Source organism: Pinus tabuliformis, chromosome 5_1 (genome assembly GCF_031772625.1).
Source record: "Pinus tabuliformis cultivar Carrire ecotype Pingquan chromosome 5_1, CPIR1, whole genome shotgun sequence".
In the NCBI taxonomy this organism is placed as follows: domain Eukaryota; kingdom Viridiplantae; phylum Streptophyta; class Pinopsida; order Pinales; family Pinaceae; genus Pinus; species Pinus tabuliformis.
This window is the reverse complement of record NC_142305.1, coordinates 999,286,902-999,300,146: the sequence shown is the minus strand read 5'-3', so window position 1 is coordinate 999,300,146 and position 13,245 is coordinate 999,286,902. Positions and strand designations below refer to the sequence as shown.

At 34.1% G+C, this 13,245-nt stretch overlaps 1 protein-coding gene across 1 annotated transcript; it reads right to left on the bottom strand.

Annotated features, from left to right (window-relative positions):
- Window positions 1–9,825: 9,825 nt before the first annotated feature.
- On the bottom strand, window positions 9,826–10,308 carry LOC149168071 (uncharacterized). The gene has a single exon (XM_089430687.1). The coding sequence runs from the start codon at window positions 10,306–10,308 to the stop codon at window positions 9,826–9,828; it is 483 nt and encodes a 160-aa protein (XP_089286813.1).
- Window positions 10,309–13,245: the final 2,937 nt, after the last annotated feature.

Genomic DNA, 13,245 nt, shown 5'->3' with positions numbered 1-13,245 from the left:
TCTTTGTTCTAAAAAGTATTTAAGGCTATCATGATCTGTTTTTACCTTGAAGTGTCTTCCCATTAGGTAGGGTTGCCATTTATTAAGTGCATGGAGTATTGCCAACATTTCCTTCTCATAAATAGCTTTTCTTAAAAAATTTCCTTTGATTGGACGACTTTCAAAAGCAATGGGTCTTTCATCTTGCATTAGAACAGCACCAATTCCATTTCCTGAAGCATCACATTCCACAATAAAGGTTTTTGTGAAGTCCGGTGTAGCTAAGACTGGTGCTTGGCACATTGCCTCTTTAAGATGTTCAAAGGCCTTTGTTGCTTCCAGAGTCCATGAAAATGCATCTTTCTTCAATAATGTTGTTAGAGGTGCTGCTATTCTCCCATAATTCTTAACAAACTTGTGATAATACCCTGTCAAACTGAGAAATCCTCGCAGATGCTTTATGGATGTGGGGATTTTCCATTCCTTAATGGCTTTAATTTTTCTAGGGTCTACCTTAACTCCTTCATGAGATACAATATGACCCAAATATTCCATCTCCTGGACTCCAAAGAAACATTTGGATCTTTTTGCATATAATTGTTTCTCCTCCAATAGTTGTAGCACCCTATCAACATGTTCAACATGATCCTTCCAAGACTTGCTATAGATTAGTATATCATCAAAAAATACTAACAAAAATTTGCTAAGGAATGGTTTGAAAATTGAACTCATCAAACCTTGAAATGTTGAAGGTGCATTGGTAAGGCCAAGAGGCATGACAAAAAATTCATAATGACCCTCAAGAGTTCTAAATGTTGTTTTTGGAATGTCTTCAGTCTTCATTACGATTTGATGATATCCTAAACGAAGATCCAACTTGGTGAAGTAAATTGATCCACACAATTCATCTAGTAATTCATCAATGACAGGAATGGGGAACTTATCTTTAACAGTGAGCTTGTTGAGCTCCCTATAATCCGAACACATGCGCCTACTACTGGAGCAGAGAAAGAACTTTGACTCGGTTGAATTATACCAGCCTCTAGCATTTCTGCAACCATACGTTCATTTTCACTCTTTTGGACATAGGGATATTTGTACGGCCTGATGTTTGGAGGAACACTTCCCAGAATCAGATGAATAGCATGATCATGATCACGCATAGGTGGGAGACCTTTGGGAGTCTCAAATACCTTGGAATGATTGTCCAGGACTTTTTGGAGATCTGGAGAAATAAATGATTCTGGTGTGGAAACATATACCGAACATAATTGCGCAATTACACCTCTTTGCTCCATTTTTAGAAGCTTTGTCAAACCATTAGAGCTGATTATATTTCCTGGTTTCCCTGCAATACCCCTTAATTCAACTTCCTTTCCTTCCGTAGAAAATTTGATAAAAAGTTCTTGAAAATTAAAAGCTATTGTACCCAAGGATTGTAGCCATTGGACTCCTAGTACAACATTAGCACCTCCCATTGGAATGGAAAGCATTGGGCTAGTCAATACATATTCTCCCATGGATAGCTTGATATTATGGCACTTTCCAGAGCAATTTATTGTTCCTCCATTTGCAATCATCACTTGACACTCTGGTGCTAGATATAGGAAGCAATTCAATTCTTTTGCTACCTTACAATGAATAAAATTGTGGGTGCTTCCTGAATCAATCAACACTATTACCTTTTTCTTCTTGATTTGTCCTTCCATCTTGATGGTTTGAGGAGTGGTAATTCTCGCCAATGCATTACAAGATATGGTCGGATTTATTTGTTCTTCATCTAGGCTTTGTTCTTGGAGTATATCCTCTTGTTTTGACCTTTCTTGCTCCTTTTCTTCTTCCTCTTCACAATCTATGTAGAATAATTTCTTCTCAGCACACTTATGACCTTTAGTGTATTTTCTATCACAACTATAACAAAGACCTTTTTCTCTTTTTTCTTCCAATTGTTGTGGTATCAACCTTATAGGTTTTGGAAGACTAGGGGCAACAACACTTCCATCTTTATAGTTGTGAGTGGTATGCTTCCTGGTTTCCATAATTTTGCTTTCCATTTTTCTTGCTAACCTGAATGCCTTCTCTAATGAATCAGGTTCCCAAAGGTGAACATCATGTCGGATATTATCCTTTAAAGACCCTATGAACACATCAATCCTATGCTCCTCTGGAATATCTTTTACCCTTATGTTCAATTTTTGGAACTCCTCAATGTGCTCCATTATTGAACCCTTTTGTTTGAGACTTATCAATTGGCTAAAAAAAGTGTTGCTTTTTGTATCCTCATAATGTGCTATCAATTCTTCCGTAAAAATTTCCCAAGTGATAAATTGTTTACAAGAGCAAAGCCATTGATACCATACAAACTGATTTGGTTCCAAATATAAAGTTTCCATACATACCTTTTGTGTGTTTTGCACATTATTGAGATCGAAGAATTGCTCCATCTGTAATATCCATGTGGCGGGATCCCTGCCATCAAACTTCCTCATATCGATTTTTGGAATATGGTGAGTCTTCGATCCAACATTAAAGTGTATGGAATCATGATTAGCAATTCTTTTGTTCTCATCATGAGTTTCCTTTAGTACCCTTTCACCCTTAGTGACCATTTCTTGTAGCAACTTATTCATATTTATCTTTAATTCTTCCATCTTCTCATCCATGCTATCAATTTTAGCTTCTACACCTTTCTTTAAACAATCCATCTTAGCTTCTACACCTTTCTTTAAACCATCCATCTTAGCTTCTACATCTTTCCTTAAACCATCCATCTTAGATTCTGTTGCTTTTTGTGCAAGTGACACTTGTTGCACTAGTTCTTGTAATTTTGATATATCATATAAAATTTCTTCTTCTTCTTCATGAGTCATGCTAGAGCTTTCAGGTTCCTTACTAGGTGTTTGCATTTCCTTTCCTTGAGGCATCAGTTACTAATAATAATGCTCTATTATGCCCTTTGAATTCCTTCAAAATAAATTTTCAAACCAAGCTTAAGCAAAAATTTAAGAAAATCTACACAATTGTTTTCACTTTGTAGGAGCTCGATATTGCCTCTGATGTATCTCTGGACTTTCCAATCATCTAGTTCTGAATTTGTGACCTACAGTAGCCCTTTGTTTCCTCTTTACAATGCCACAAATCTGACCCAAATTGGATTCTCCAAGGAAGAGTTATGCAAAATCTCCCACAGTGACTTGATTATAGACTAGTTCAGTAGAGAAAACTTGTATGACGTTCCACGAGTCACTGTTTCGACCTTTGGATCTAAAAAATGCATAAAAGAAACTACAGTCTCTCCTCTTTCTGTACCTTCTTATGAAATTTCAATCCGATCCCTAGAGAGAAAGTTATGATGACTTTCCCTAGGTCACCTGTTTGGAATGTAATTCAGGAGTCTACAAAAAGACCAACTTCCTCATATCATATCTCCGCAAATATAACGCAAAAAGCTCTGAAATTTGGACCAGGGGTTCAGCGCGATTTCTTCTCAAATGGGTTTTTTTGTCAACTTCTGAAACGTCGCCGAAAAAAGTTATAGCGAAAATTCCACGATGACCTGTTTGGAGCAGTGAAACCCTAGAATCCAAAGCTCTGATACCAAATGTTATGAAACCAGCTCAAGAAAAGATAGAAAAGATAGATCAACACCTTAGAATTCAGCATCTTTGAGGTGGCAACCTCCTTTAAATTACATAAATGAACAATTCTTGGATGATTCAAATGACAAAACCTCCTTTCTATATATAGGAGTCTAAGGAGTCACAATATAATCTAGCTGACCTAGCAATAATAATATAAAGCCACAAAAATAACGATAAAGGGATTCTATGGGGCACAATAATAACAATATGGGGGCAATAGGGGCACAACAATATTAATAAAGGGTATAACTACAATATTAATGGGGTAATCACTAATATTATAGGGACCCAACATAATCACCTTGTGAAAGTTGTCAGTATCCTTCATTGTGCTAGCTTTGATTTTATTTACTGCTTTACTAAGAGGGCAATCTCTGATTAGATACCCATGTTCATGACATCTACTGCATCTGAACAGAATATGCTCATAGTCTATTGTTTGTATCCATTCTTCATCAAAAACTTCCAGGATCACCTCATCTGGAAGAGCTCCTGATAGGTCAATTTCCACACAAATCCTTGCAAAGGACGTATATTTTCCCCTTCTGGTAGCTTCAAGATATTTGACAAAATGCCCTAATTTATTTCCTATGGCAGCTAGCGATTCAGTTTTCCAATAATCAAGAGGTAGAGAGTAGAGCCTTACCCATACTGGTACCGAAGTGAAAGTCTCCCGTTCTGGGACAAAATTCATCATCCAAGGCTGCATATAGAGGCCTGCTGCTACATAAAAGTAGGGCCCTCCTTCAAACACTTTGTCTTTGTCTTCAATATTTGTAAACACCACCGTGAAGAAACCCTTTGACCCAAGATGTAGGTCAATGCTCCCTTTAGGTTTCTAGTGGTATTTGATCCATGTCTGTAAAGCTTTTTCAGTGGGCCATACTCCCATGAACTTACAGATGATAGCATAAGTCCGCATGTGATCTCTGTGTGCCTGCAGAGCTGGATCATTTAAGACTACTCTGGGTGTGAACTCAGCTTTGGGTTTGCAGGGTCCCTTTTGTTTTTTATCTTGAGATCCCTGTTTTTTGTCTTCTTCCTCCTTGTCTTTAGTGCTGATATTTTCCTTATTTTTGGTTCCTACTGTCTCTTCTTCCACATTCCTTTTCCCTTCCGCAGTACCTCTGGCATTCTCAAGAGGTTTCTTGCCTCTGCTTGCTACTGCCTCCTTGTAGGAGGGAGTGGGGCTCCCTCCTCTGTGGCTCTCCATGAAGTTCTACCTCTAAAACTTATCTGAAACCCTAGTTTATCGCCTTGCATTTTGTTCCTCGCTCCAACAATAGAGTCCATAAACCCTCTGTAATAGTTGTCCAAACAGATGTTTAGGGTATTTAAAAAATATTAATATAAATAAAATAATTAAATGTGAATCATAAATAAAATATTTCACTATGTAATGTGAAAACATATTACTGCATTGGGTAGTTAAATTGGAATTGCCCTATTATGAAGTATTATTTAAACCATGTGATTCAAAGTTCAAATACTAATGAACCAAACCAACCAACAAAAATGGAAAAAATGCAATGTTAAAAATATATAAAATAATAAAAAACATTTTAATGTCAACATTATATTTGATAAATAAATTATTTCAAAGCTAATTATGTATATGTACATATTATATAAATCAATTGAAAAAAAAAAATTATTATACTTAAAACATTTTAGGTATTCTCTCACTATTCTACATTTTTATCTTTATTTTACATTTTTACCATTTTTAAATTATATTTTTTTTGATATTTTTGTTTTAAAACTACAATTTTAAATAGTGTATTCTACGCAATCTAAAAAGTCAAATAAAATTTTCAAAACATTAAATCAAAATAAATAAATAAATATATATATATATATATATATATATATATATATATATTATAATTATACTTATAATTATAATTATAATTATCACAAATTTAAACTTTTAATATATGCTAATTATATGCGTAACATAATATATATTAATTATAATTTTATAAACATACCAATTACTTCATTACAAACCATATAAAAAATAAATTATAATGAGCAAAAAATTGTTTAATCATATAACTATAAGAAAAAGAAAATGACATATATTTGTTAAGTGAAATGTAATCAAACATTTTTCATCTAAAAATCAACTTATGCTAAGTAATGTCACGTTTAATTCTTCTTTTTATATCTTTTCCATTTACACCTCTATAATATTTTAGGTTATTATTTATTACATAAAATAATTAATGAAATTAATTTTTATTAATTAAATTAATTGATGAAATTTTTTTATATTGTGTTGTAATTTTGTTAACATTAAGTTGGGATATTTATGTAATTTAATATTAATTATTAGGTATAAATTAAATGGGTAGTTTTTAAGTGTTATTTTTTTGGAGTTTTTGATTTTTCAGTTTCGAATTGTACAAAAAATTTTATGGCCAAATGTTGATTTGTGTTGTTTAAACTGGTTCTTTATTGCATATATAGATTCAACACCCTCCCCTAAGGAACTTTGATTGTGAAAAGTTCACCTATCAAACTTGTAATTTCAATAAATACCTATTAGATTCTAGAAAAATTAAATCGGAAAATAAACTAAAAACTTTACAAAATATCACACTTAAAAACTAATTGTAAATTAAATATCTAGAGTGTTTTTTTGTCCTTTCAAAGTTTCTTAAAATAATTTAACATGGATTTTAACAAATGAAAAATTAAAAGAAAATAAATTAAAGCTAAGTTAACTTTTAAAAAAATATTTATTTAATATTCATCTTCTAAAAATTTATATTCACTTTTTCATTTATATTTTTCATTTTAAGATTTAGTTTTAATGTTTTCCAACTCATTCATACTTTAAAGTCAATTTTACACTTTGAAAATAATATCACATTAGGAGAGTCACACTACCGCAACGACCTAGGAATGAAATTAACTTGAAGTGATGGAGGGCCTAGGAATGAAATTAACTTGAAGTGATAGAGGATGAACATACAAAGAGTAGCTTTGGGCAGGGTCCAAAGACCATAAAACATCAACCACAACAATGAAATTCCACACCACTGAGATGTCATGAAGACCATAAACCAAATTTTACCATTCAAATACTAATAGACTAAGAATGATGCAAAAATTGGACATAGAAAAAATCACCCGATAACTGTGTACCCATTAGACATTGAGATGTTGCAGACAAAGCCCAAATCCTCACTAGTGACTTCTCCTAACAACTCCTGCCCTTGTTTCTATCACTTCAAATGTTCGAGGAGTGACTTTGTCAGTTGTTAGCTATCTTTGTGATCCACTTTTGAAATATCAACACAAGGTGTGTGTAATGAAGCCTAAACTGTACTAAGGGATCGAGACCCTTATGCAACAAAGTTTCCACAAAACCAATGTTGGGGGAATATCCCACTTGCCAAGGGGTTGCCACTAAGACTGCAAGAAGACACAAAGTTCTGGCAAGCCACAGGTAAGCCTAGAACTCAAAGAAAGAATAAAAGATGTCAACTTAATACTAAGATATGTATTATTGTTAACATGTACAATTGCATAGAATAAGATAGCCATGTCATCCCTTTTATATAGCCATGTCATCCCTTTTATAAATGTGATGCGAGGCAATTGAGTGACTCATTTCCCCTCTTATATTAAAAACATATACAACATCAGTATTAAACAACATGCGTATAGGGAAAATCTAAACCTATTTAAAAATAGTAAGGAAAAAAAATAAATTTAATCCTATTTTGAAAAAGTAAAACAAAATTTGTTAAAATTTAATAATATGATATTATAATATTTTCAAACATTATTATTTTTCAAAATGGTGAAATTGCGTTATTATATAGAAATGTCTCGGTTTAATTACAAATATATTTAAACCACATTTAAAATGTCTCATAACGAATTTTAAAAGCGAACTGTATTTTCCTTATCAAACTGAACGCTCAGCTACAACTTTATATAAAAACTCGTACATAATGGATTCTTTGAACATACAACATAATGGATTCTTTGAACATACAACATACCCCTTCTTTTCTTCTTACTTTTATGAATGAATGCTTAGAAATGTTCATTATTAGGTCCACTTAAAAATTCTCTTTGAGTGCAAGCCTACTTTGTTTTAAAAAATTAGGTGAAGGCGACTTCCATTAAATCTGTTACCATTCTTTCATGTGAATTCATAAAATTAATAATATTCCCATGACTTTCACAAATGGAATTTTGATATGAAGATTTTCTCATTAAACCTCTAGACGCTTTATTGACGATGTCACTCCTCTTGCGTGGCTTTTGAACTTTACCATACAGACTTTATGTGGAGTAAGTGAATAAAACGTTACACTCGAGGCCCATAGTGATGAGGTTATTTAATAAAGGATAGAGGTTATTTAATAAAGGAGTAGTCTAATGAGGCTTAAGAATTGTTCGGACTAAAATTTCAAAAATTTTGTAGAGATAGTGTTTGAATCGTGTTTTGATGGTGTAAATGGATTCAACACAGCAAAAACGTTTAGGACAGCTAAAATTTTGAAGTTTAACAACTATAACTCGTATTTACAAAAATCCTTACCACCTTTTCTCTAAATATGACAAAAATTTCCATAACTTACCTAGCAATTCCTCGGACTAGTTAAACTAAGGCTTTAATAAATATAAAACCGTTGATATTTCCAAATTGACTTTTGTTACGCATTCTCTACGGGGAGAATAAATACAGACGATTTCGAAGCTGTATAAGATTTAGTGCTTATTTCTATGTTGTATGTTCAAAAGGTGACATATACCAATGTGTCTACTGCAATAATCAACATTTTATATATTTCAATTTTACAATTGGTCAACATTATTGCGCGTCATAACTACATAAATAAGTAAATATGATTATTATATATATTAAAAGATATTTAGAGATATTATTTATATTTTATTTATTGTGGTCAATTGTTTAAATATTAATATATTGATATAAATTAAATAGTTAATAAATGTCAAATTTATCAAAATATTTATGTGTTATTTTATTTATTAACTATTTAATTTAGATAAAATACTGAAAGGCTTGACTCTTTTTACTCAGAAAGTATATCCATGAGAATCTAGTGCAATCATCTGTAAATAAGAGAAAGTAATATGTTCCTCCTAATGACCTGGTTTGCATAGGTCCACAGATGTCTGTATGCACCAGTTCTAAAATATCTCTTTCCTTTCTATTAACATGCAAAGGGAACTCTTCTCTATGCATTTTCCCTAATGAACATCCATCACAACCCAGCTTAACATTATGGAAAACAGGGAGTCCATCAACCATACCTTTTCTCTGAAGTAGGATGAGGTCTTGCAAATTAAGATGGACGAATCTCTAATGCCAGAGATTTTTGGCTGTCGATCCAACTGCAACCATTGCTTGCTGTGGTATACTCTTCACATCTAATCTGTACAAGCTCCCCACGTGAACTCTTGTTGCAACTGTTTCCATCTCGCTATCCCTAATGACACAGTTAGTCTTAAAGAATTGAACTTGCATGTCGTGATCAATAATCATTGAGGCAGAGACCAAATTTTTCTTCATTCCTGGAACATACAATACATTTTTGAGGTGTCCAATGTCACTGATAGGTAAGTTTACAGGAATGTCACCATATCCTTTGATCTCATGTCCACTATCATCTCCTAAATAGATTTTCGACCCACATGAAGTTTCTTCAAGAAATTCAAACCAATCCTTCTTACGAGTCATATGTGAGGATGTGCCCGAGTCAACATACCATATGTCGTACTCATCTCCCTTTGAAGCTGAAAGGGCATGATCGACTATAAATAGTCGAAGTTCGTGGCTATGTTCCTCTTCTTCCTTAACAAAGTAACCCTTATGTTTTCTCTATTTGTTTCTTCCTTCGTCTGCCTGCCTCTTATAACAATCTTTAATCTGATGTCCAGGTTTTCCACAGTAAAAACATTTTTTGCTGGGAAAATTATTATTAGTAGACATACCTTTAAACAGTCTCTTCTGAAATGTGTTGGCTGCTTTCTGTTGATGTTGTTGCAGTTGTTGATGCTGCTTCCCTCTATACTGTCTCCTTTTTGCCATCAGAGCAAGGTCATTGCTCTATGATTTCAAATTTTGTCGTCGCTCTTCTTCCTGTATCAGAATCCCTGTCAGCTCTTCAAATGAAGTCGCTTTCTCCCTTGCTGACAGCCTTGTGATAAACATCTAGTATTCATCAGTCATTCCATTCAACGTGATCATGACCAGATCTGAATCAGAAACTTTCTCTCCGATATCTCCCAATTTGTCCTTCAGGTCTTTGACTCTAGTAATGAATCGAGGAGCGGACTCATTCTCCTCCATCTTCAATGCAAACAGCTTGCCTTTGAGTGACAAGACACGGTTTGTATTCTGCGTCTCGTATAGGTTTTTGATCATCGTCCAAATGTCAGTGGCCGATTTACAGTCTCTAATATGTGGGATAACATTGTCCTTGACGGACATCTTCAATATGACCTTTGCTTTTGTCTCCCTTTTATCCCAATCTTGTTCTTGTGTGGCTAATCCTGATCTCACCTCATTTCCTATAACGATCGACCACACATTTGTACATTCAAGTAAAGTCTGCATCTTGAATTTCCAGTTGGAGAAATTCGATCCATCCAGTTTTCCAGACTCATGGAGATACGATTCTATACTGTTATTCATATTAGTTTGATAAAATTTCTGATCCTTTGATGAATAAGTCTATCCAACTATACACTTTCAGGATACACTAAAAAAAATCACCACATACCAGATCTGAACCTCTGCTTTGCTGAGAAAAAGAAAAATTGTATCTTCAATGAGCCACCACCGGGCAAGTCCGATCTGCTACCACCAAACAGATCCGGAACTCCAATGTGCCACCACCAGGCAAATCTCATCTACTGCCACCAAGTAGATCAGGAACTCTAATGCACCACCACTGGGCAAATCCGATCTGCTGCCACCGAGTAGATCAGGAACTCCAATGCGCCACCACCGGGCAACTCCAATCTGCTGCCACCGAACAGATATGAAATTTCAAAGTGCCACCACCGGGCAAGGCCGATCTGCAAAAAATTGCAGATTTTCCATAAAGAAAGAGGCTGGCGCTTCTCGATAGCGAAATACCCGCGCCAAAAACAAAATCGGTGCTTACAAAATTGGCGCGATAAAGGCTTGATTTTCCGTGCCAATAGCACTTTCTGGCGCGTTGGCGCTACTATCTCTCTCAAAACCATGCCAAATGGTGCGACTGTTCCTTAATAAATAGCACCAACTCTTTATTCCGCTCAAAAATGGCGTGACTGTTCACGACGAAACTGTGCCAACCCTATTTTTCGCTCAGAGATGATCAGTCATCTCAGGCCTCTTCAGGTGTTACTGCAGTCCACCTGATTCTACGAATGCTTCTGTACGCTCCACCATCACTACAATTCTGTAATCAATGATGCATCCTAAAAAAAAAATTAAGGCTATCCCTACTTTGTGCTCTAATACCAAGATAAAAATCAGACTTGAATTGAAAAAGAAGGAGTTGCAGCTCACAGGTGAGTACTGCACCTGGAGACTGCACTCAAACAAAGGTAACTCTCTGTGTACACTCTACATTCATCAAATGAGAAATTACATCATTAAGTACATTACTAGAACTCAGGAAGTTGCAACCAAACTCCTAAACTCTAGGAACAAATCCTAAACTAAGGAGATAGGTTACAACTTGTGTAACCATTTCTCCATTAATACAAAATAATATTAATTATTTTCAACTCTCAATGATTATACTTCTATGTATCATAATTTTTATTTTATCGTGAACTAATTTGACAAGGTATAACTTGACTCCATCTTTCACGTCCTCCCATCATTTTATCACTGATACATATTCCTTTACAAAATTCTTGTAATTAATCATTCATGGACCATTAAAAATAAAATTCAGTTATCTTTGAACAACATAACCACCCAATCAACTTTAGTGTTCCATTCCCCTAGATCATCAGCATGCTATTTTATTATAATAGACCTTAAACTACATTTTCTGAAATTGTTAAAGATTTTATTGTAGTTAAATTTATCACCTATGGTACAATTCATTTAACATTATTGATAGAAATGATAGGTACATCATAAAATATTATAAATATTTTCTTAAACATTGCCAGAAAAATATTTATATACACTAATTTATAACTCATTGAATTATTATTGTTATTACCTAACTAGAAAAAAGATCATATTAATAATGGAGTTGCAATAAAAGTAACAAGAATTATATAAACTTATATAGAGTTTCAAATACATAACTATGCAGTCCTTTTCTACTACATGGAATGCATTCTAGCTTCTCGGGGATGTTCCTACATGAATAGATTCACACAAATTAATTGAAGAGTGAAATATAAAATTAACTCATAATTATGTTTGGAGGAAGTCGATGGTTATCCAAATTCTTATGTCCATATCTTACTTTTCCTCTTCACATATGATGTCTTGATTTGATTTCGTTCACTTTATTAACAAATATAAGGGGTGTAGGCCCATTTTTAGAACTTTTGTTGATCCATAAACTATGGTGGATATTCCATTGAACATTTTGTCACAATAGATCTAATAATAAGATATTAAAATACTCAAATTTTACACTACAGTTTTATTTAATTTCTATACCTGTAGATTGTACAATAATTAGTGCATGCATGCGAATGGAAATTATGCAGAAATGTAGAGAACAAAAAAATAAGCTCACACAGACATATAAGACACAAGATATGCTCTCTAGGAAACCCTTTTAGGAGAAAACCCAGCTCGAAGGTGAGGTTGCTTCTCTCTCTTTCTCTGTCTGGAAATATGGCTGCAGGTACAAAAAAGTAATCCTTATGGCTCGTGGGCTGCTAGAGTGCACATATCCTCTCTGTGTGCTTTACCTCATATCTCTCCTAGTTATCTTTTCTCAGCTATGGAACACAAAGGTATGAAAAGAATGGAATACCTCTTCCTTGTAGTGGCTCGGTTATAATACAACCCGATAGCCTACTAGTGGTTAGGTTTGACTACATAAAATCTTAACTAGAGTTACAAAATAGACTCTTCTAGAGGCTTTTAGATCACAAACACGTGGCTAGAACCTTTTCCATGAATAATGGGGGTTTATGCGGCATCCTCCCAAACTATATGTGTCAAAACTGGAAGGTCAACTTCTGAGTGGAATAACTTTTTCATACAGACTTTGATTGACGCACTTCTTGTATTGTTGAAAATGTCTCTATGTGTAGAATATCATGAAAATGTGATGTAGTAATGCAGCCATGTTTTACCCCCAAAAAATGCCATTTGATTCCTCAAAATGCTCTTAGAAGGTTTTAGACCCCATTTCGCCAAACTAGGTCCTACCAGTAAAATCGATCCCGTGAGATGATTTATCCATTTTTTCCACTCCACATGCATCGAGATGGATCAAAAACAATATAATGATCCATTTCAGATCATTTACAAAAGGAAGGGAGAGCAGACCTAACATAGATATTTGCTTTCGATTCCTCTAGCTTTTGTTTTGATTCCTATTCATCATATCCCAAATCCTTGTGTTTGCAATTTGGGTTGGACAAGGGGGAGTGGTTG